Here is a 23,936-nt window from a genome sequence, read left to right on the forward strand (position 1 = left end):
TATTTGTTTGTTTTTTGCTGCACCCGAGGCAGGAGCAACCTGAGCTGCAGCAGTGACAACACCACCTTGAACTGGTGGCTCCACAGAGACAAGTCAGATCATTAACCCACTGTAGCACAGTGGGAACTCCACGAAGGAACTTCTTTACCATAAAAGTTTCTACATTTTATTTTCCTTACACTAGAGAGAAGCCAGATCCCCAGTTTACCACGCCACAAACTCAAAGTTTCAATGAACATTGGTGCCTTTTGCTAAGACTGATTGTCCTTCAAAGTAGAAAATACTCTCCATGTTTCAAAAATTAAATTCTGTAGGCCTGCTTTGTTCTTACCTGTTTAAAGCATACATTGTATTACATTATATTGTAATAGGATATATTAATATACCTGCTTCCCTTACTAGACTGTGGGTTCCTCCAGGGCAGATTTCAGATATTATTAATGCTTGGTTCTCTAGCCTCTAGTACAGATCCCAATATCCATTTAAAATAAAAACTTATTGTCTAACTAATTATCTACTGTGTGCTAGATACTTTCCCTGGGGTTTCCTTATCTTTTTGACCAAACAACGCTTTTGGTACCTACAGTATATTGATGAAATACCAATAGGACCAAAGTTAGATCTTTTGGATTAGATCAAGAGCAAGCAATACTCTCAAAAGGCTATTTTTTGTAATTTCTCTATGAAATTATGAACTTTATTAATATTCTTCCAGTGTTCATAAATGACTCATGTTCATTGTAGAAAAGTTGATTTGTTTCACTCGGAAAGAAAAAAAGAAAAAAAATAGTTCCTAGAACTCACCATCCAGATATAAAGTCTGTTAACATTTTGAAGTATGTCCTTTAAGTACATGTTTTACTACATTTGGAGTCATACTGTAAATACACTAATTTCAGATGCCCACTGAACTAACTAGGGATAGGATAGCAGGGAAATTACTTTAATACTCCCTAATCTATCTCTGTGGGCCAATTGAGTTAAGTAATAGGCTTTTCAAAAAAGAGATGTGTTTGTTATGCTTCAGTGGTCGAAGAATTTTATAAAATCACCAACGGATAAAATCCTCACCTTGGGAGTTCCTGTCATGGCACAGCGGTTAACGAATCCGACTAGGAACCATGAGGATGGGGTTTCGATCCCTGGCCTTGCTCAGTGTGTTAAGGATCTGGTATTGCCGTGAGCTGTGGTGTAGGTTGCAGATGTGGCTCGATCTGCCATTGCTGTGGCTCTGGCATAGGCTGGTGGCTACAGCTCCAATTCAACCCCTAGCCTGGGAACCTCCATATGCTGCAGTTGCAGCCCAAGAAATGGCAAAAAAGACAAAAAAAAAAAAAAAAAAAATCCTCACCTTGGAGTTCCCATCATGGCTCAGTGGAAACGAACCCAACTAGCATCCATGAGGATGCAGGTTTGATCCCTAGCTTCGCTCAGTGGGTTAAGGATCTGGCCTTGTGATGAGCTATGGTGTATCAGGTAGCAGATGCAGCTTGGATCTGATGTTGCTGTGGCCGTGGCATAGGCCAGCGGCTACAGCTCCAATTCAACCCCTAGGCTGGGAACCTCCATATGCTGTGGGTATGGCCCTAAAAATACAAAACAAACAAACAGACCCTCACCTTCCCTCCTTATCTTTCTCCCTTGGTCTCAAGGCATCCTGCCACAGATCAGTTTGGCAAGTGATAAGTTTGAGGATAAGTGTTGCTCATGCATAATGGCTACTTCTTGGTCTTATAATTGAATTGGTTGTTCAAGGAGGAAATTGAGGCATCAATTTGAGTCTCAAGAGTGTCACTGGGAATACCATTTTGCAGTTTCACCCTGAAACCTGTGCTCCACATCAGGGTATTAATTCTTTCTCTTCAGCTTTTCTTCTTTCTTTCTCATTCATATTTTCAGGGAAGTCTTCTTTACTTGTCAATGAAGACTTTTTTTTTTCCAACTGGCGTGCTAATTCCTACTGATATCTTATTAACATTGGAGTAATTTAGGGAGTTGCTGTCGTGGCTCAGTGGTAACGAACCTGACTAGTATCCATGAGGTCAAAGGTTCAAACCTTGGCCTCGCTCAGTGGGTTAAGGATTGGGTGTTGCCATGAGCTGTGGTTAGGTTGGCAACTACATCTCTGATTTGACCCCTAGCCTGGGAACGTCCATATGACACTGGGGCAGCCCTAAAAAGACAAAAAAAAAAAAAAAAAGAGTAACTTGTCATTTAATTAATAGTATTTTCCTGCTTAATAAAGCAAAATAAAATGTACATACTTATTTTCAGCAATAACTATACATGTAACTTAAACTGTATGCAAAGTTTGAAAAACTAAATTTCATTACCGAAAAATTTGAAATTATGGCAAGATATATAAAAACCCACTTATCATTGAAAAGAGTATACATGTGGTGATTAATTGGTAAAGGCTGTCTTTGTATTAATATACACTTTGAATATCATTTTTATGGGGTTCCTGCTGGGTTAAGAATTCCAAAACTGCAGTGGCTCAGGTCGCTGTGGAGGCACAGGTTTGATTACTGCCCAGTGCAGTGGGTCAAAAGATCCACTGCAGCAGCTGTGGCATAATTCACAGCTGTGGCTTGGATTCAGTCCTAGCATTTCATTAATATTTGAAATATAGAAATAATTCTGCAGCATTCCTGGGGTCCCATACTGAGAAATGTCCTTTTGTATATACCATCTCTAGTCCTTATAAGCTCTTCATGCTCTTTTTTTTTTTTTTTCTTTTTTGGGCCACACCCGAGGTATATGGAAGCACCCAGGCTAGGGGTCAAATCAGAACTGCAGCTGCTGGCCTACACCACAGCCACAGCCACAGTAACAAAGGATCCAAGCCTCCTCTGTGACCTACATCACAACTCATGGCAGTGCCAGAACCTTAACCTACCAAACAAGGCCAGGGATCAAACCCTATTCTTCATGGATCCTAGTTGGGTTCTTAACCTGCTGAGCCACAAGGGCAACTCCTAAGCTCTTTATGCTCTTATAGAAATCATATATACTGTTGTCAAGTTGCAGTATAAATGTTGAATGAATGGATTTAGAAATGAAGAAGGAACTTTATTGCTTTATTTACTGAATAACTCCATTTTGAGAGAGGATTATATCTTCAAATACTAAAAAAATTTTTTTTAATTGGAGTTTCCATTGTGGCTCAGTGGTAACAAACCCAACTAGTATCCATGAGGGCTTGGGTTCAATCCATGGCCTCACTCAGTGTGAGTTAAGGATCTGGCATTCCCAAGAGCTGTGGTGTGGGTTGCAGACATGGTTCAGATCCCGAGTTGCTGTGGCTGTGGCTGTGGTCACATTCAATCCCTAGCCTGGGAACTTCCATATGATGCAGGTATGGCCCTAAAAAAGGTACATTTTATTTGCAATAAACGATCTTTCCAATATCAGAAAATATCTAATTTTGAAAGTTGTTCTTTTTTTCTTCTTCTTTTTTGGCTACCCAATGGCACATGGAATTCCTGGGCCAGGGATCAGATCCAAGTAGCAGTTGTCATTTCAAGCCACAGCTGTGGCAAAATGGGATCCCTAATCCGCTGTGCCGGGCCAGGGATCGAACCTTTGTCCCAGCGCCCCCAAGACACTACCAATCCTGTTTCGCTACAACGGGAACTCTGAAAGTTGTTCTTTTGTGGCTGGTGGACGTTGTCATTTTTGTCATTGGTTTTGTAAACATCACACATAGGCATACATATAGCATGTAAACAAAAGATGTTAATGGTGGTTGGAGCATAACTGTAAAACAACTCTACAATTTTATTGAACGTTTATTGGTATATAAAACATTTGGGGAGCTCCTGTGGTGGCTCAGCAGGTTAAGAACCCACCAGAGTGTCTGAGAGGATGTGGGCTCCATCCCTGGCTGCACTCAGTAGGTTAAGGATCCTGTGTTGCTGTGGCTGTGGTATATGCTGGCAGCTGCAGCTCTAATTTGACCCCTAGCCTGAGAACTTCCATGTGCCACAGGTGTGGCCCTAAAAAGAAAATTACAAAAGTATTTGGGGGGTAAAAAGCCAACTAAAGAGATATTTCTTTCCTTTACAGCATTTAAATCTAAAGATGCAAAGGAATGTTTCCTTTACTTTTCCTATCCTAACAGAATTTAACCAATCACAGAGTAATTATGAAGCACTATGTAAGAGGAAACATTAACATAGAATAAAAATTTGGGAAGTGTAGTTTTGTGTAGTATTGGGAAGTGAAGCTTTCTCAAAGAAGTGAAAAATGTAAACTAGTGAAGAGAGAGGCGGGGGGACATAAGAAGAGAAATTATGAACAAATTGTGTTAGGACAGCATGTAAAATCTATGATACTCATTCTCTTCCACATTTCATAATTCATTTCATAACTAAAATTAAACTTGTTTACATGTAGAATGTTATTTGCAAAGCCAGGCCTTAAGCTGCTTATTGAGGGAAAAGAAAAATTTAATGGCAAACATGCTCTATGAATGAGATGATGATAATTGGAAAGAGAAGAAATTCAAATCATTTCATGAAAGAAGAGCTATCACCAAAGAAATCCTTGGAGAGGAATGGCATGCTTTTAAATTAGTCCCTTAGTTACTCTCCAGGTTTTTACCATATGAATCTAACAAGTAACTTATGACTCCGTTAAATTGAAATAAAGTGCCGTAGGAATGGCAGCATAGAAACTGCAGCATATTGTGGTAAAAAGGGTAGGATCTGAAGTCATACTGCTTATGCTTGAACTAGTTCCCCTTGTTGGTTACGTGACTTTACCCCAATTTTTTTTCTGGAGATGGTAGTACTTGCCGTGGTTCTGGACACTTTAATGAAATAATATATAAAATACTAAGCACAGTATCTAGCTTCTATTAATTTTATTTATATATTTATTTATTTATTTATTATTTTTTGTCTCTTTGCCTTTCCTAGGGCCGCTCCTGAGGCATATGGAGGTTCCCAGGCTAGGGGTCCAATCGGAGCTGTAGCCACTGGCCTACACCAGAGCCACAGCAACTTGGGATCCAAGCTACATCTGCAACATACACCACAGTTCACGGCAACGCCAAATCCTTAACCCACTGAGCAAGGCCAGGGATCGAACCCGAAACCTCATGGTTCCTAGTCGGATTCGTTAACCACTGCGCCACGACAGGAACTCCTAGCTTCTATTAATTATTAATATCTTGACTACCTTTTAAGCATTTGATTTAATTAATTGATTGATTAATTTTTGGCTGTGCCTGTGGCATGCAGACAGAAGCTCCCTGGCTGGGGTCAAACCCATGCCACAACAGCAGCTCAAGCCACAGTTGGATCCTTAACTTCCTGAGCCACCAGGGAATTCTCATGTCTTATTTTGTACTGGCTATTAATTTTATAAACTTATAAAGTAGATCAAAGATCTTAAGTAATAATATTTGCATGCTTAAGCCATTAGGTTTAAAATGAATTAAAATGATTGTGGGGAGTTCCCGTTGTGGCTCAGTGGTAATGAACCCAACTAGTATTCATGAGGACATGGGTTCAATCCCTAGCCTTGCTCAGCGGTTTAAGGATCCAGTGTTACCTTGAGCGGTGATGTAGCCCACAGACGAGGCTCGGATCTGGTGTTGCTGTGGCTGTGGCAGAGCCGGTAGCTGTAGCTCCAATTTGACCCCTAGCCTGAGAACTTCATACACCGCAGGTGTGGCCCTAAAAAAAAATGTGGAAAGCAGACATAAAAGACAACAGAACTTTAGTGTAAATATTAGTAACAAAAATTATATTAACTATGGGGAAATGTTTTTTCAGGGTTCTGAATCTCTAGTTTATATTTTTCCTAACTCCTTTCCCTCAAAACAAAAAGATTAAGCAGTAAGTATCTTTGAACTTTTTTTTTTTTTGGTCTTTTTAGGGCCACACTCATGGCATATAGAAGTTCCCAGGCAAGAGGTTGAATCAGAGCTGCAGCTGCCGGCGTACACCACAGTCAAAGCAACTTGGGATCCAAGCTGGATCTGCAACCTACACCACAGCTCGTGGCAACACTGGATCCTTAACCCACTGAGCAAGGCCAAGGATGGAACCCAGGTCCTCACGGATACTAGTCAGGTTCATTACCACTGAGCCACAACCGGAACTCCTCTTTTGAACTTTATAATGCGGCACATTTCAAGCATCTACCAAAGTGGAAAGACTCCATTACCCGGGAATTCCCATCATGGCGCAGCAGAAATGAATCCAACTAGGAACCATGAGGTTGGGGGTTCGATCCCTGGCCTCACTTGGTGGGTTAAGCCTCTGACATTGCTGTGGCTGTGGTGTAGGCTGGCAGCTGTAGCTCCAATTGGACCCCCCTATCCTGGGAACCTCCATATGCTGAGGGTGCGGCCCTAAGGAAAAAAAAAAAGAAAAAAAAAAAAGACTCCTATTACCCAGATAAAATTGTCAACTCATACCCAGTCTTGTTTCATCTGTATCCCTGCCCATTCTTCTCACTTGGAGTATTTTCAAACGGATTTCATATCATTTCAAACTTAATAAATATTTATTGACACTTTTGTGGAAGATTCTAATACATGTGTATTACAAAGCCCTTGTTATTGGAATTTGAGATAGCTAATAAATAATGCTGCTTACTTTTTCTTCCCAAGTTGGGAACCAACTTAGAAATAAAATGTATGCATCAGAAAGTAAAGATAAAAGTATTTACTTTATTACTAATAGAGCTGAATTTGGACTCTGTAATGCCCCCTCTGAATTAACACTAAAACCAGAGGCCTTTTCTTTGCATTGGCAGGGCCTGCCCTGGCAAACTTTCTGCATAAATGAGCAGAAATTTTGTTCCTTCTGAGGGTGGGCAGTCCAAATTAAGAGGACTGTGAAGGATTGAGTTACAGACAAACAGCTCTTTCTCCTATGTCATTTCTGCTCCCATTGTGAGGACTATATGAGGGAATAAAGAAGGGTTAAGAGTGTTTTTTAGTTTAGGGATAGCATACATGAAGTAACACTGACCTTAAGTGTACAGCTTAATTTTTTTTTTTTTTTTGGCTTTGACTATGGCATGCAGAAATTCCTGGGCCAGTGATCAAACCCCAGCCAGAGCAGTGACCCAAGCCACAGCAGTGACAATGCCAGATCCTTAACCTACTAGGCCACCAGGAAACTCCTAATTTTATTATTTATTTATTTATTTGGTCTTTTGTCCTTTTAGGGCCGCACCTGCAGCATATGGAGGTTCCCAGGCTAGGGGTCTAATCAGAGCTATTGCCGCTGGCCTACACCACAGCCACTGCAACGGGGGGTCCTTAACCCACTGAGCAAGGCCAGAGATCAAACCTGAAACCTCATGGTTCCTAGTCGGATTCATTAACCACTGAGCCATGATGGGAACTCCCTGGATACTCTTAATCAAAAAAAAAAAAAATGTGTGCATACATCCAAGTAGTCATTACTTAGATCAAGATATGGAACACTTCTAGAATCCCATAAGATTCCCTTGGTTCCCTTCCCAGTCTGTCCTCCTCCATTCCCATAGGTGACCACCTCTCTGACTTTTGTCATCATTGATGATTTAAGACCGTGGTTTTCAAAGTGTGGTCTGTGGACTCCTGGGAGTCCCTGAGACCTTTCATGGTTCTAAAAGGTCAAAAAAATTTTCAGGAGTTCCCGTCGTGGCGCAGTGGTTAACGAATCCGACTAGGAACCATGAGGTTGCGGGTTCGGTCCCTGCCCTTGCTCAGTGGGTTAACGATCCGGCGTTGCCGTGAGCTGTGGTGTAGGTTGCAGACGCGGCTCGGATCCCGTGTTGCTGTGGCTCTGGCATAGGCCGGTGGCTACAGCTCCGATTGGACCCCTAGCCTGGGAACCTCCATATGCCGAGGGAGCGGCCCAAGAAATAGCAACAACAACAACAACAAAGAGACAAAAAAAAAAAAAAAAATTTCATAAGACATTACCTACATTTTTACCTTGTTAACATTTGTGCTGATGGTTCAGAAGCAGTAGTGGGTAAAAGTAGTGTTGCTTTAGCATGAATAAAAATACTGGTAGGGGGAGTTCCCATTGTGGCTCAGAGGAAACAAATCGTCTAGTATCCATGAGGATGTGGGTTCGATCCCTGGCCTCACTCAGTGGGTTAAGGATCCGGTGTTGCCATGAGCTGTGGTTAGGCACAGACATGGCTTGGATTCTGCATTCCTGCATTGCTATGGCTCTGGTGTAGGCTGGCAGCTGCAGCTCTGATTAGATCCCTAGCCCGGGAACTGCTAGATGCCTAGGGTGCAGCTGTAAAAAGAGGGGAAAAAAAAAAAGAAAATACTGGTACCAAATGTATTTGTTGCCATTGTATTTTTCACAGTCATGCACTCACTTTTTTTTTTTTTTTTCAAGCCGGTTTCACATAATAACTTTGATGGGGGTTTCCTGGTGGCCTAGAGGTTAAGGATCTGACATTGTCTCTGATGTGGCTCAGGTCACTGCTGCGGTGTGGATTGGATCCCTGGCCCCAGGAACTTATGAATGTCATGGGCATGGCCAAAATAAAAAAGAAAAAGAAAAAAGAAAATCTTTGATGTATTAGTAAAAATTGATAATTTTATTAAAGTTCAATCCTTGAATACAGGTAACTTGTAATATTTATGTAACAAAATTGGGAGTACACAAAAAGCACTTTTGCTGCATACCAAAGTATGATTATGGTTGTCTTGAGGAAAAGCACTTATGCAATTGCTTGAATTCTGAGCTGAATTAACCTTTATTTTTTCCAAAGAACACCATTTTTACTTGAAAAATGGAGTGAAAAACTGCTTGTTCAGACTTAAGTATTAGGCAGATATGTTCGTGAAAATTAATAAAGTGAGTCTGTCATTAGAAGGAATATAATCTAGCTGCCTTCTAATAAAGCAGTTCCAATGATTAAATTTGAGCTTTCAAGCAAGAATTAGACTTTTGAAAAACTTGTACCACCCACTGTGAGCTTGGTAGCTTTCCAGTTCTTAAAGATTTTCCTGATGATATCAGGTATTAATGAATGTGATTTTAAAAAAATATTTTATACAAAAAATATTTTATAATGAAATGTGTTGATACTTAGAAGATCAGCATAATTCAGTGAATCAATATTTTCTGAAAACCAATTCATTATATTATAAAACTATGCATGAGTGAAAGGTCCAGTCAAACTTCAAGGTGGACCAATCAGTGTTTATGTGTGAAACAGTCATTGACATGGTTCAAACTCCACATTGCGACTAACTTTTAAGAATCTGCCATTTATTGAATTTTGGTGCAGTTTCAAAGAAGAATCTTTATTTATTTATTTATTTATTTGTCTTTTTGCCATTTCTTGGGCTCCTCCTGCGGCACATGGAGGTTCCCAGGCTAGGGGTCGAATCGGAGCTGTAGCCACCGGCCTACACCACAGCCACAACAATGAGGGATCCAAGCCACGTCTGCAACCTACACCACAGCTCACGGCAACACTGGTATCGAAGGCCAGGTATCGAACCCGAAACCTCATGAACCCAAAACCTCATGGTTCCTAGTTGGATTCCTTAACCACTGCGCCACGAGGGGAACTCCTCAAAAAAGAATTTTTTTTCAAACTATCTGTGTGAGGGTTAATATGTATGTATGAAGCAGATATGAGAATCTAGCTGCCTTTTATTAAGCCAGGCATTAAAGAGATTTGCAAAAATGTAAAACAATGCCATGCTTAGCGTTAAGGTTTTTGGTAGGTAGTTATTTTTCATAAAATGTTATGTTAACATGTAGTGGATTTACTGCTGTCATCTTCATATAGATAATTTTTTTAAATTTAGAAGTCAATTTCAAATAAGTAATTTTTTGCTTTTTAGGGTCACACCCATGGTATATGGAAGTTCCTACGCTAAGCGTTGAATGGAGCTGCCAACCTAAGCCACAGCCACATCAACTCGGGATCTGACCCATATCTGTGACCTACATCACAGCTCATGGCATCACCTAATCCTTAACACACGGAGTGAGGCCAGGGATCGAACCCGAGTCCTCATGGATACTAGTTGGGTTTATTACTGCTGAGCCATGATGGGAACTCCAAGGCATTAACTCTTGACTGTAATAAGAATCATTGTAGGAGTTCCCATTGTGGCTCAGCTGTTAACAAACCCAACTAGCATCCATGAGGAAGCGGGTTCAATCCCGGGCCTCATGTAGTGGGTTAAGGATCTTGCGTTGCCGTGAGCTGTGGTGTAGACGTGGCTCAGATCTGGAGTTCTGTGGCTGTGGTGTAGGCTGGCAGCTACAGCTCCGATTCGACCGCTAGCCTGGAAACCTCCATATGCTGCGGGTGCGGCCTTAAAAATGACCAAAAAAGAATCATTGTAATTTGAAGTGATGACAAAGAAAAGTGCTTCATGGAGGAGTGCAGGAATTCATTCTGGGATGAAGATTGGGATGCTGTGAAGAGAATATTCAAGGCATATGGCCTAAGAATTTGATTCTGTTTTAAAAGTAATGCATAGTCATTACAGAGGGTTTGTAAGGTATAGAAGAATGCAGTTAAATCATTTGTGGCATTCCCATCATGCACAGCAGAAACGAATCTGACCAGGAACCATGAGGTTGCGAGTTCGATCCCTGGCCTCGCTCAGTGGGTCGGGGATCTGGCATTGCAGTGAGCTGTGGTGTAGGTCACGGATGTGGCTTGGATCCTGCATTGCTGGCAGCTGTAGCTCCGATTAGACCTCTAGACTGGGAACCTCCATATGCCGCGGGTGTGGCCCTAAAAAGCAAAAAAAAAAAAAAAAGAAAAAAAGAAAGAAAGAAAAATCATATGTATTCTAATCACCCGGAGATAACTGCTATTAACTGATTTGTTAAGTTATAAACTACTGATGATTTATTGTACCAGAAAGCAAGGAAAGTAAAAGGACACAGGGAGGAGCTAATGATGTTGACTTCGATTACTTGGTGAAAGTGGTGAAGTTACTCTTTTTCTCTTGGTAATTAGTAAGTATTCTGTAGGAAATTACTTTGAAATTAAACACCCCATTCCTTATCAAACTTTCAGTCCATTTATTAAAGTGGATCCAGAATATCCTATTTTGTTCAATGGTTTAAAGTTTGTTATTATCATCATTTGATATTAACTTTATCTCAGGTCTGGCCAGTGAGAGCTCCTTCAAACTGGCTTCTGTGTTCTATTAACTTCCTTGCTTTTTGGGATAACAGGCAGTCAGTAGTTTATCCTAACCTAGAAATAACCATATTAACACTATTTTCTTTTTGGTAATATTCTAGGATGCTGTGATCTTGAATATTGATTATTTGTATATAATATATTTCCATAGTTTTTTACTCAAACAAACACTGACTGGACTTTTAAAGGTCATTTAAGGAGATCCCGTCGTGGCGCAGTGGTTAACGAATCCGACTAGGAACCATGAGGTTGCGGGTTTGGTCCCTGCCCTTGCTCAGTGGGTTAACGATCCGGCGTTGCCGTGAGCTGTGGTGTAGGTTGCAGACGCGGCTCGGATCCCGATTTGCTGTGGCTCTGGCGTAGGCCAGTGGCTACAGCTCCGATTCGACCCCTAGCCCGGGAACCTCCATATGCCGCGGGAGCGGCCCAAGAAATGGCAAAAAAAAAAAGTCATTTAACCTCAAAGTTACACTTACTTTTGAAAAAACCTTTAAGATCCACATTTGCTTCATCTGTTTTCTATTGTGCATCAGCTATAGTAACGAAAGTGAACCTAAAGTCAAGGTAGATTTTTTTTTTCACATGGGTATCTCTTTCTGTCTGCTAAATTGGTGGAACTTTTAGAACATTTGGTTAGGGAATTCCCATTGCGGCTCAGCAGTAAGGAACCTGACTAATAGCCATGAGGACTCAGGTTTGATCCCTGGCCTTGCTCTGTGGGTTAAGGATGTGGCATTGCTGTGAGCTGTGGTGTAGGTTGAAGGACGTGGCATGGATCTCGAGTTGCTGTGGCTGTGGTATAGGCCGGCAGCTGCAGGTCAGATTCTACCCCTAGCCTGGGGACTTCCATATGCCTCAGTGCGGCCCTAAAACAACATTAAAAAAAAAAAAAAAAAAGGGAGATCCCGTGGTGGCGCAGTGGTTAACGAATCTGACTAGGAACCATGAGGTTGCAGGTTCGATCCCTGCCCTTGCTCAGTGGGTTAACGATCCGGCGTTGCCGTGAGCTGTGGTGTAGGTTGCAGACGCGGCTCGGATCCCGCATGGCTCTGTGGCTCTGGCGTAGGCCAGTGGCTGCAGCTCTGATTCAAACCCTAGCCTGGGAACCTCCATATGCCACGGAAGCCGCCCAAGAAATAGCAAAAAAAAAAAAAAAAAAAAGAGTGAAAAGCTATCACTTTCTGAATTGATGACACAGCACTTGATATGTTAATTCATTCAGTTATACCAGTCCTTTGAGATGGGTGCCATCATCATCCACATTCTTAGCCACAGAGAAATTAGGTAACTTTCCCAAGGTTCCCAAGTATCAAATAGACTTGAGCGCAGAGATCCTAACTCCAGAATCCCACCCTCAACTACTACACTATACTACCTTCAGTCACAGGGATTGAAAGTCACTTCTTGAAGTTCCCACTGTATTGCAACAGGATTGGTGGTGTCTTGGAAGTGCTGGGACGCAGGTTCGATCCCTGGCCCAGCACAGTGGATTAAGGATCCCTCATTGCCACAGTTGGGGCTTAGGTGGCAACTGCGGCTCCAATCTGATTCTCAGCCTGGGAACTCCATATGTTGCAGGGCAACCAAAAAAGAAAACAGTCACTTCTTGGAGTTCCCACTGTGGTACAGTGGGTTAAGAACTACTGCAGGAGTTCCCATCATGGCTCAGTGGTTAACGAATCTGACTAAGAACCATGAGGTTTCGGGTTTGAGCCCTGGCCTCGCTCAGTGGGTTAGGGATCCATTGTTGCTGTGAGCTGTAGTGTAGGTCGAAAACGAGGCTCAGATCTGGCGTTGCTATGGCTGTGGTGTAGGCCTGCGGCTACAGCTCCAATTAGACCCCTAGCCTGGGAACCTCTATAAGCCGAGGGTGCTGCCCTAGAAAAGACAAAAAGAAAAAAAAAAAAAAAAAAAAAAGAATCCTACTGCAGTGTCTCATGACACTGCAGAGGCACAGGTTTGATTCCTGACTCGGGAACTTCTATATGCTGTGGGTGCAGCCATTAAAAAAAAAAAAAAAATAAGTCCTGAGCAAGGGAGAAGAGAGATGGGTTAATATTTTACACTATAGTATGATAAGACAGAAGAGGACTTGGTCCATATACACCTCCTTAGAGTTAAAAACGTCTTTCCTCTGTATCCCTATAGTCTCTCAAGCATCCCTCTACTAAGGCATTTATCATTTTATAACATAAAGTATTAACCCATCTCTCTTCTCCCTTGCTCATGAGCTGCCAGAGAACTCCTTGCTTCTGTTTTTTTCTATGACAAGCAGATATGGCTTAAAAATCATGTTTAGGGAGTTCCTGTGGTGGCACAGTGGTTAACGAATCCGACTAGGAACCATGAGGTTGCGGGTTCGGTCCCTGCCCTTGCTCAGTGGGTTAACGATCCGGCGTTGCTGTGAGCTGTGGTGTAGGTTGCAGACACGGCTCGGATCCTGCGTTGCTGTGGCTCTGGCGTAGGCTGGTGGCTACAGCTCCGATTGGACCCCTAGCCTGGGAACCTCCATATGCCGTGGGAGCGGCCCAAGAAATAGCAAAAAAAAAAAAAAAAAAGACAAAATAAATAAATAAATAAATAAAAGAATATGTAGAAATATTAAAAAAAAAATCATGTTTAGGTTTTAACCCTCCTGCATTGCTGTGGCTGTGTTTTGATCTTTCATTCATCTTGGTGCTGCTAAACACAATTCAAAATACCATTGCATTCTTTAAAACACCTGTAATGTCTACATTATATATAAATGTGAGTCACCTGATGTGTATTATTTAAATGAATTTCTGGGGGGAAAAAAGGTGTTCAAAGCAGCTTCAATTTAATGTTTTCACAGGTGCTGGGGAAAATTTGGAGAATACAATGGCAGCCTTTCAGCAGTAAGTATATAAAAAGGTATTCTTTTCTTTTAAAGTGATGATGAAGGTAGTATACACATTGCTTCCACTTGTGATAGTTGTTGCTATTTTATTAACATCACTTTTTTAATTCACTTAGTCTGAAGTGGTTAGAAAGACTGTTTGGCTTCAACATAAGGGAAAACTAGATCAGAGTTTTGGGTCATCAAATGATACTGTAGTTCTAAAGCTGAAAGAAGACATTTGTAACAGGGAACAAACTGTGTGTAATGCTAATTAGTCTCAGAGGGAAAGAGAACAGGAGAAAGTGAAACAACTGTTACACTGGCTGTTGTTTCTGAGTGGGATTTTGTGTCTACTCAGTAATTCTTCCTTAGATGTGAACCTGTAATCTAGTCTTTCTTTGAAGCATTATGATCTGATCTTTTAATAAGGTAAGTAAATTTATTTTCAATTTTTAAATTACTCATATTGCATATGAATGTCTTTTAGAGCATAGCAGAGAGAAGCAGCAGGAAAGATAGGAATGAAAGCTGGTTGATACTTTGTTCTTTGTCTTAGAGTAAATGATTATCATCAGTCTGTGGTAATGGTGGGAGAACACTTTTCTTTTCCCTGAAGACTCAAGACAGGGAATGTGATAAGTTAAACCTCATGAAAAACAATCATAACCATATTTAGTAAGAAAAATATCTTATATAATCTGGAGCAAAATTTTTATGTACAAAAAATATCTTCTTATATAATCTGGAGCAAAATTTTTATGTACAAAATTAGAGCTAATAGGAGTTCCCGTTGTGGCTCAGTGGTTAACGAATCTGACTAGGAACCATGAGGTTGTGGGTTCGATCCCTGGCCTTGCTCAGTGGATTAAGGATATGGCATTGCTGTGAGCTGTGGTGTAGGTCACAGACAAGGCTCAGCTCCTGCATTGCTGTGGCTCTGGTGTAGGCCAGTGGCTAGAGCTCCGATTCGACCCCTAGCCTGGGAACCTCCATATGCCTCCGTGGGTGCAGCCCTAAAAAAAACAAAAAGACCAAAGAAATAAATAAATTGCTTTGTCGTCTTTGCTACTGAGATTATGTAGCTAGCTAGCTATAGCAAAATATATATTTAATTTTATGTGAATAATTTACACTGAGATATACCCACACATACCCACATACCCTATCACTTATCAAATATTTGTTTCCTGCTGTATAGTGATATATATTACTTAGGAAAAACCTACTCATAACCTTGAGTGATTTTAGCATTCTTTATACATAATACAAGTATACTATTTTGTAATTTTTCTCTATGTTTTTTGCTAACTTTTTATGAACCACCCTGTTTTATGAAGTTAAAACACTGGATTGTATAATAAACAATTTCTTTTTTTTTTTTTTTTTTTTGTCTTTTTTTTTGCTATTTCTTGGGCCGCTCCCGCGGCTTACGGAGTTTCCCAGGCTAGGGGTCCAGTCGGAGCTGTAGCTGCCAGCCTATGCCAGAGCCACAGCAACTCGGGATCCGAGCCGCGTCTGCAACCCACACCACAGCTCACGGCAACGCTGGATCGTCAACCCACTGAGCAAGGGCAGGGACCGAACCCGAAACCTCATGGTTCCTAGTCGGATTCGTTAACCACTGCGCCACGACGGGAACTCCTGGATTGTATAATAAACAATTTCTAAGGATGGTACTTTTTTAAAAATTCTTTTTAGGGCCCCACCTGTGGCATATGGAGGTTCCCAGGCTAAGGGTTGTATCAGGGTCAATGGCTTACACCACAGCCATCGCAACGCCAGATCCGAGCCGAGTCTGCAACCTACACCACAGCTCACGGCAATGCTGGATCCTTAACTCACTGAGTGAGGCCAGGAATTGAAGCTGCCTCCTCATAAATACTTGTCAGATTCGTTTCTGCTGAGCCACGACAGGAACTCCAGGATGGTGCATTTTTAAATATACTATTTCTAAGGATGGCAGCCAAATATTTTTTTGTCTTTTAAGATTTTGATTCTTTAAAAAATTTTTTTCTCTTTTTAGGGCCTCACCTGCAGCATATGGAAGTTCCTGGGCCAGAGGTCGAATCAGAGCTGCAGCTGCCAGCCTATGCCACAACCACAGCAATGCCAGATCCAAGCCATGTCTGTGACCTATACCGCAGCTCATTGGAATGCTGGATCCTCTACCCACTGAGCAGGGCCGAGGATCAAACCCTCATCCTCATGGATACTAGTCAGGTTTTAACCTGATGAGCCACAATGGGAACTCCTAAAGTGTTATTTATTTATTTACTTTTGTCTTTTTAGGACCACACCCGCAGCATGTGGAGTTTCCCAGCTAGGGGTTGTATCGGAGCTGTTGCTTCAGGCCTATGCCACAACCACAGCAATGCCAGATCTGAGCCAGATCTGCAACCTATACATGGAGGTTCCCAGGCTAGTGGTCAAGTCAGAGCTCTAGCTTCAGGCCTACACCACAGCCACAGCAACACAGGATCCGAGCCACGTCTGCATCCACAGCTCACGGCAATGCCAGATCCTTAACCCACTGAATGAGGCCAAGGATTGAATTCATGTCCTTATGGATACTAGTCAAGTGGTGACTGCTGAGCAACAACAGGAACACTGCTAAAAAAAATTTTTTTTTTTATATTCAGAGAATACCTAATTTAGATGGTTTTTATTTGCTAGATACATTTCATCTTCTATCTTCAAGCAGTTTGTTTTTATATTGTTTCATTCAAGCAGTAACTATTGAAAAGTACCACAGCCTTCTCTATAACGTGGTAGCTTTTCCTAACTTTAGTTTTTGGAAGTTTTTTCTGGTTCTTTAAAAGAAGAAGATAACTCTTCCATATGTTATTGTTAGTGTTTATTAGATATTATTTGTTAGGCTGCTTATATAAAACCTATATCAAATAGACTTTAATTTTAACCTTAAATAAGTTTTTGTTGTTACTGGTAGTTTTGGTGGTGGCAGTGATTTTTTTGTTTGTTTGTTTGTTTTGTCTTATCAGTGCTTTTACTGTCAATAAGCACTTTCATTTAAAAAATTTTTTTTTATTTCTTTTTTTTGTCTTTTTATTTATTTATTTATTTATTGCCTTTTTTCTAGGGCCGCTTCTGCAGCATATGGAGGTTCCCAGGCTAGGGGTCTAATCAGAGCTGTAGCCGCGGCCTAGCCACCGGCCTATGCCAGAGCCACAGCAAGGCAAGATCCGAGCCGCGTCTGCAATCTACACCACAGCTCACAGCAATGCCGGATCCTTAACCCACAGAGCAAGGCCAGGGATCGAACCCACAAACTCATGGTTCCTAGTCAGATTCGTTAACCATTGCGCCATGATAGGAACTCCAATAAGCACTTTCAAATTTGTACTTTTTTCATTTACAAATATTCTTCTATTTTAACTGCTAGGATACTTAGAAGGTTTGTTGGTGGTGTTTTGCTTTGTTTTGTTTTTTTGCTTTTGCTTTTTACAGTACAGCTCATGGCAGTGCCAGATCCTTAGCCCACTGAGTGAGGCCAGGGATCTAACCCACATCCTCAGGGATACTAGTCGAGTTCGTTTCTGCTGAGCCACAGTGGGAGTGCTGTTCCTCCCCACCCCCAATATGCCTGCTTCATGAGCAAAAAAAAAAAATCTAAACATTACGGTACTAAAAAGACCAAGAGGTATAACACATAATTGGCAAAAAACAGATACTATGCTTAAGTATGGTTTATCCTTTTTTGTGTTTAGTTTATAAAATGCTTTCATGATCACCTTAAGTTATGAATATGGCCCTTCTGGGATTCCTTGGGAGTGAGAATCTTTCCTTATGAATCTCTCAATCCCTAACACCTAGATGTAATGTTAATAGGCTCTCACTAAATGCGGTATGGAATGGGGCACTCCAGAAAAAAGAATATTAACAGAAGACAGAGACAGAACTCCATTCAAAATAAGCATGAAACCCAAAACTAAAGGGTTGTATTACACACACACACACACACACACACACACACAGAGTTACAAAACCCTTGAGTATGTAAAATCTGGCTCTAAGAGCTAATAAAACTAGGTTATTAAACCAGGCTGCCTTTGTAAATACCCATGAGACAATTTGATCCCTGTGGTATTAACATGAATGGTTAGAGAAAGATACAGATTGTATTAGCAATAGCTGGAAGTATAACTTGGCAGGCAACCAAAATAATTAATCAGTGGCCTGATTCTCATGTTAGAATTGTTTAAAATATCTAATTATCTCATCTGTGAAATGGGAATAATAATATGACCTCAATGTTTTGAGGAGTAAGTGAAATTCAAATAAATTCTTTAACATAAGGTCTACTATAAATTACTATGCTTGTTTCTGTGGCGTTTCAAGTAATTTTACATTTTCTTCTGGAGCCAGAGCTTTTATTTCTTTTTCTGAAAATGTTGAAGCCTGGCTTCTCTAACTTTTTCTGTGTTTGTTATTAGCTTATCAGAAATTCAGGGAGTTCCTGTTGTGGCACAGTGGAGATGAATCCGACTAGGAACTATGAGGTTTCGGGTTCGATCCCTGGCCTACTCAGTGGGTTAAGGATCTGGCATTGCTGTGAGCTGTGGTGTAGGTTGCAGATGTGGCTCAGATCCTGTGTTGCTGTGGCTATGGTGTAGGCCTGCAGCTGCAGCTCCGACTTGACCACTAGCCTGGAAACCTCCATGTGCCAAAAAGCAAGAAAAAAAAAAATTCAGCTATAAAATATCTGGTGTTATTTATGGAAAATTTGAAGGTCAAAGTGATAAAAGGTTTTCTCACTGTGTTTTAGCTATTTGTGTATCAAATTTGAGATAATTATATTACAGTAATTTACAGATTGTCCTAAATGTACTTACTATTGTTCTAAAATTTTATTTATTAGTTTGTTATTAAGAGATAAGGAGTTCCCTGGTGGCTCAGTGGATTAATGATCCAGAATTGTCACTGCTGTGGCTCAGGTCACTGTTATGGTGCAGGTTTGATCCCTAGCCTGGGAACTTTCACATGCCATGGGCAAGGCCAAAAAAAAAAAAAAAGAGAGAGAGAGAGAAGCATTCAGTAGATAGAAAACATTTTTTTGTATGATTCCTAAACATCTCTAAAAATATCCAACATTTCAGTTAAAGGAAAACTTCATACTTAGATTTATTCGGTAATGTATAATATTTTTTAATACAGGAAAATACAGATAAACCTTGCTCTTACCCTACTTTCACATACTCATTCAAAACTAAAACAAAAGCATGGAGGAGGTGGATGTAAAAGAGTTAGAAGCTGGGCCCTGGTGCATGTGCCTATGAGTAAATACTGAAACAATGTCCCATGTTGAGTTGGTTATTTTGAAATATGATAAAAATTATCATTGAGGTAAAATAATTCTCTTAACTGGAATATCACAAGATAGACCCACCATATTTTTTTAGGACTCTTTTTTTTTTTTTTTTTTTTTGTCTTTTTTTTGCCATTTCTAGGGCCGCTCCCGTGGCATGTGGAGGTTCCCAGGCTAGGGGTCGAATCGGAGCTGTAGCTGCCTGCTGTAGCTGCCTGCCTATGCCAGAGCCACAGCAAATCGGGATCCAAGCCGAGTCTGCAACCTACACCACAGCTCACGGCAACGCCTGATCCTTACCCACTGAGCAAGGCCAGGGATCGAACCCGCAACCTCATGGTTCCTAGGATATGTTAACTACTGAGCCATGACGGGAACTCCTCAAGACATTTTTTTTTTTTTTTTTTTTATGTAGGGGAAAATTGGTTAAAATTACACTGTATGGTAATTGAATTTAGGTTCTAAAGAAAAGAATCTGCAGAGCTATACAATATATAATTTGTCCAGATTAATTTTCATTTGGGGAAAGAAGTTCTGAATATCCTCAAAATAGTTTACTTAGTAATTGAAAGTCCTCCAAAAATAAAACTATTGAAAAACAAGTATGTGGGGTGGAAAAGAAAAGCTCCCTCAGTTTTTTGGAGGGAATAACTTTAAAAGTACTTAAATGGCTAGATTTACTTGGTGCTCAGTTAAGATTTAAACTTGTTGATTTTAACATTGCTGTTACACCTGAGATTAATTTATGTGATGTTCTGGTAACACAAAACCAAAAAACAAACAAACAAAAAGTAAAAGAAAGACATATACCTGACACAAAATCAGCAGTACTTATCTTTTTCAATCTGTATTTTTGTATTTTGTTTTTACACATTTATTCTTTCTTGAATGATTTTATTTTTTCCATTATAGTTGATTTACAGTGTTCTGTCAATGTCTACTGTACAGCAGTGTGACCCAGTCATACATACAAATGTTCTTTTTCTCACATTATCCTCTGTCATGTTCCATCACAAGTGACTGGATATTGTTTTTACACATTTACAATTCTAGCCAACACAACTGGCAAACAATTTATTTATTTATTGGCCAAGCCTCACAGCCTGTGGGAGTTCCCAGGCCAAGGATGAAACCCACACCACAGCAGTGACCCAACCTGCTGCACCACACAGGAACTTCCCAAATCTCAACATGTGGCCCAGTGTTCTTTCCTTTGTATTGTGTTGCCAAACTTAAAGATTGCTAGTTAGGGAAAGGAGGCAATGAGTCTCTTTTATTCTAAGTTCATGTGGAATCGTTTCATATCAATTATTCATAATGAGTCTTGAGAAATTTTAGTAAGATGGGATTTTCTACTCTTTTGATTTGTAACTCTCAACTTGTTCAGAATGTCATTATTCTTTCTTGTATTTCTTCAGTGCAGTTACAATTGGAACTGATATGTTGGAACTGGACTGCCACATCACAAAAGACGAACAAGTTGTAGTGTCACACGATGAGAATCTAAAGAGATCAACTGGGGTCAATGTAAACATCTCCGATCTCAAGTACTGTGTAAGTAAAAATGTGGGACAAACTAATAAATAATAGATATTAGGGCCTGTAAGATATTTAAACACAGTGAATGCCAGATAGTATTTTATTTTTTATTTTTTTGCTTTTTAGGGCTGCACCCACAGCATATGGAAGTTCCCAGGCTAGGGGTCCAATTGGAGCTGCAGCTGCTAGTGACAGCAACGCAGGATCCGAGCCACGTCTGCTACCTACGGCAACGCCAGATCCTTAACCACTGAGCAAGGCCAGGGATCAAACCCTCAATCTCATAGTTCCTAGTCGGATACGTTTCTGCTGCACTATGACGGGAACTCCTACATTTATTTTTCACAAACATTTCAAATGACAAGTTATTCCATTGAGGGGATATGTAGCTGTCTTTAACCATTCTTCTGTTGTTGGGTATTTGAATTAGTTCTGAGTTTTCAGCATTATAGATGACACTGCACTGAACATATGTGTAAAGGTAAAACCTTGTAAAGATAAAATTTTTCTCTATATTTAAAATTATTTCCCTAAATTAACTTCCAGCAGGGAAATGATTGGGTAAAATATTAGAAATGTTGTTTCTTGATTTTGAAAGTTGCTGTTGCCAACCTGCTTTTGTAAAGTGCCTTAAGAGCCTTTTTAAATCTGATAATAGAAGAATTTCCGGGGTTCCCATTGTGGCTCAGTGGTAACAAACACAGCTAGTATCCATGAGGATGTGGGTTCCATCTCTGGCCTCGCTCAGTGTATTAACGATCCAGCATTGCTGAAAGCTGTGGTGTAGGTTGCAGCTTGCAGCAATGCTGGATCCTTAAAGACACTGTGCAGCCCCCGCATTGCTGTGGCCGTGGTGTAGGCCCATAGCTGCAGCTCGGATTTGACCCCTAGCCTGGGAACTTGTATATGCCATGAGTGTGGCCCTAAAAAAAAAAAAAGAAAGAAAGATAAGTAAGTAAATAAATAAATAAATAAAATAGAAGAATTTCCATTTTGCCACAACCTTACCATTATTGGGCATTATACCAAGAATTTTCTGATATGCTAAATTAGGTTTTAATTAGAATTTAGTTAGCATTTATTAATTTTATTAGAATAAAATTAATTTTATTAATGAGTTTAAAGTTTTTCTTTATGATCATTAGTCATTTTTTCTTTTTCTTTTCCCTTTGAATTGTCTATTCTTGACATTTGGCTGTTAATATCTGTGTATTTGTTATTGACAAGTGGCCCATATTAGTACAGATTTCTTGCAGGTCATGAAGTAAGTAATTTTATGGTCAATTTGCTGTTGGAGACGTTCTGCTAGAGTGTTCCCTGTCTAAACATTTGTAGTGTTTCATCCCTTTTTTTGGAAGAAGCACATCTTTATGTTTTAATGTAAGATGCTAAAATACTTTTTATTTTTGAGAGCTAACTTTTTTCCACCATGTCTTTTAAAGGAACTCCCACCTTACCTTGGCAAACTGGATGTCTCATTTCAAAAAGGTAATAATTTACATCTGCAGGTTAAACATTTATATTAAAATATATTCATTTATGCTGAGAATTAGCTACACTTGTGTATTATTTTGTGATTATACATTCCAGCTAAAAGTATTGCCCTGGAGTTCCCGTCGTGGCGCAGTGGTTAACGAATCCGACTAGGAACCATGAGGTTGCGGGTTCGGTCCCTGCCCTTGCTCAGTGGGTTAACGATCCGGCGTTGCCGTGAGCTGTGGTGTAGGTTGCAGACGCGGCTCGGATCCCGCGTTGCTGTGGCTCTGGCGTAGGCCGGTGGCTACAGCTCCGATTCAACCCCTAGCCTGGGAACCTCCATATGCCGCGGGAGCGGCCCAAGAAATAGCAACAACAACAACAAAAGACAAAAAAAAAAAAAAAAAAAAAAAAAAAAAAAAGTATTGCCCTTGCAGTTCCCGTCGTGGCTCAGTGGAAACAAATCTGACTGGTATCCATGAGCAAGCAGGTTCAATCCTTGGCCTCACTCAGTGGATTAAGGATCTGGAGTTGCTGTGAGCTGTGGTATAGATTGCAGACTTGGCTCGGATCTGGTTTTGCTGTGGCTGTGGTGTAGGCTGGCAGCTGTAGCTCTGATTCGACCCCTAGCCTGGGAACCTCCACATGCCTCTGTGGGGCCCTAAAAAGCAAAAAAAAAAAAAAAAAATTGCCCTCAAAGCCAGTTTTCTCAGGCCTACAAATCTGAAATCTTGATGGTCATCTGACCCTGAGATAATGAGGCCCAAAGTTTTGTTTTGTTTTTTTTTTTTTGTCTTTTGTCTTTTTTGTTGTTCTTGTTGTTGCTATTTCTTGGGCCGCTCCCGCGGCATATGGAGGTTCCCAGGCTAGGGGTTGAATCGGAGCTGTAGCCACCGGCCTACGCCAGAGCCACAGCAACGTGGGATCCGAGCCGCGTCTGCAACCTACACCACAGCTCACGGCAACGCTGGATCGTTAACCCACTGAGCAAGGGCAGGGACCAAACCCGCAACCTCATGGTTCCTAGTCGGATTCGTTAACCACTGCGCCACGACGGGAACTCCAGGCCCAAAGATTTAACTGGATCATTCTATTTAAATTTATATACAGTTCATTTAAGCCTGAATATTAATTACAAGAAACCCAGATACTTTGCACTTCCAGCTTCAAATTCTAAAATATTACAACAGGTGGTAAATCACCCATTATAAATAAAAAAGATAAATTAAAAGAAACTGGAGTTCCCGTCGAGGCGCAGTGGTTAACGAATCCGACTAGGAACCATGAGGTTGCGGGTTTGATCCCTGCCCTTGCTCAGTGGGTTAATGATCCGGCGTTGCCGTGAGCTGTGGTGTAGGTTGCAGACGCGGCTCGGATCCCGCGTTGCTGTGGCTCTGGCGTAGGCCGGTGGCTACAGCTCCGATTCGACCCCTAGCCTGGGAACCTCCATATGCCGCAGGAGCGGCCCAAGAAATAGCAACAAACAACAACAACAACAACAACAACAACCAAAAAGACAAAAAGACAAAAAAAAAAAAAAAAAAAAAAAAAAAAAAAAGAAACTGAAGGGACCCCATTCAG

At 40.8% G+C, this 23,936-nt stretch overlaps 1 protein-coding gene across 2 annotated transcripts in view; it reads left to right on the plus strand.

Moving 5' to 3' along the window:
- GDPD1 (glycerophosphodiester phosphodiesterase domain containing 1) overlaps positions 1–23,936 on the plus strand; it is a 46,710-nt gene that overhangs the window by 3,178 nt on the left and 19,596 nt on the right. For both annotated transcript variants that reach the window (XR_014821263.1, XM_003358124.6), the window contains exons 2-4: positions 13,991–14,033; positions 20,759–20,894; positions 22,322–22,367. Coding sequence is in view for 1 of the 2 variants with exons in the window: in XM_003358124.6 (XP_003358172.4) it covers positions 13,991–14,033; positions 20,759–20,894; positions 22,322–22,367 (225 nt within the window). In the remaining variant the exon portion in view is untranslated. The remainder of the gene's footprint in view (positions 1–13,990; positions 14,034–20,758; positions 20,895–22,321; positions 22,368–23,936) is intronic.

This window comes from Sus scrofa, chromosome 12 (genome assembly GCF_054392235.1).
Source record: "Sus scrofa isolate SSC_HxYL_T2T_F1_AM1 chromosome 12, Sscrofa_HxYL_maternal_Yorkshire_Landrace_v2.0, whole genome shotgun sequence".
Lineage (NCBI taxonomy): Eukaryota > Metazoa > Chordata > Mammalia > Artiodactyla > Suidae > Sus > Sus scrofa.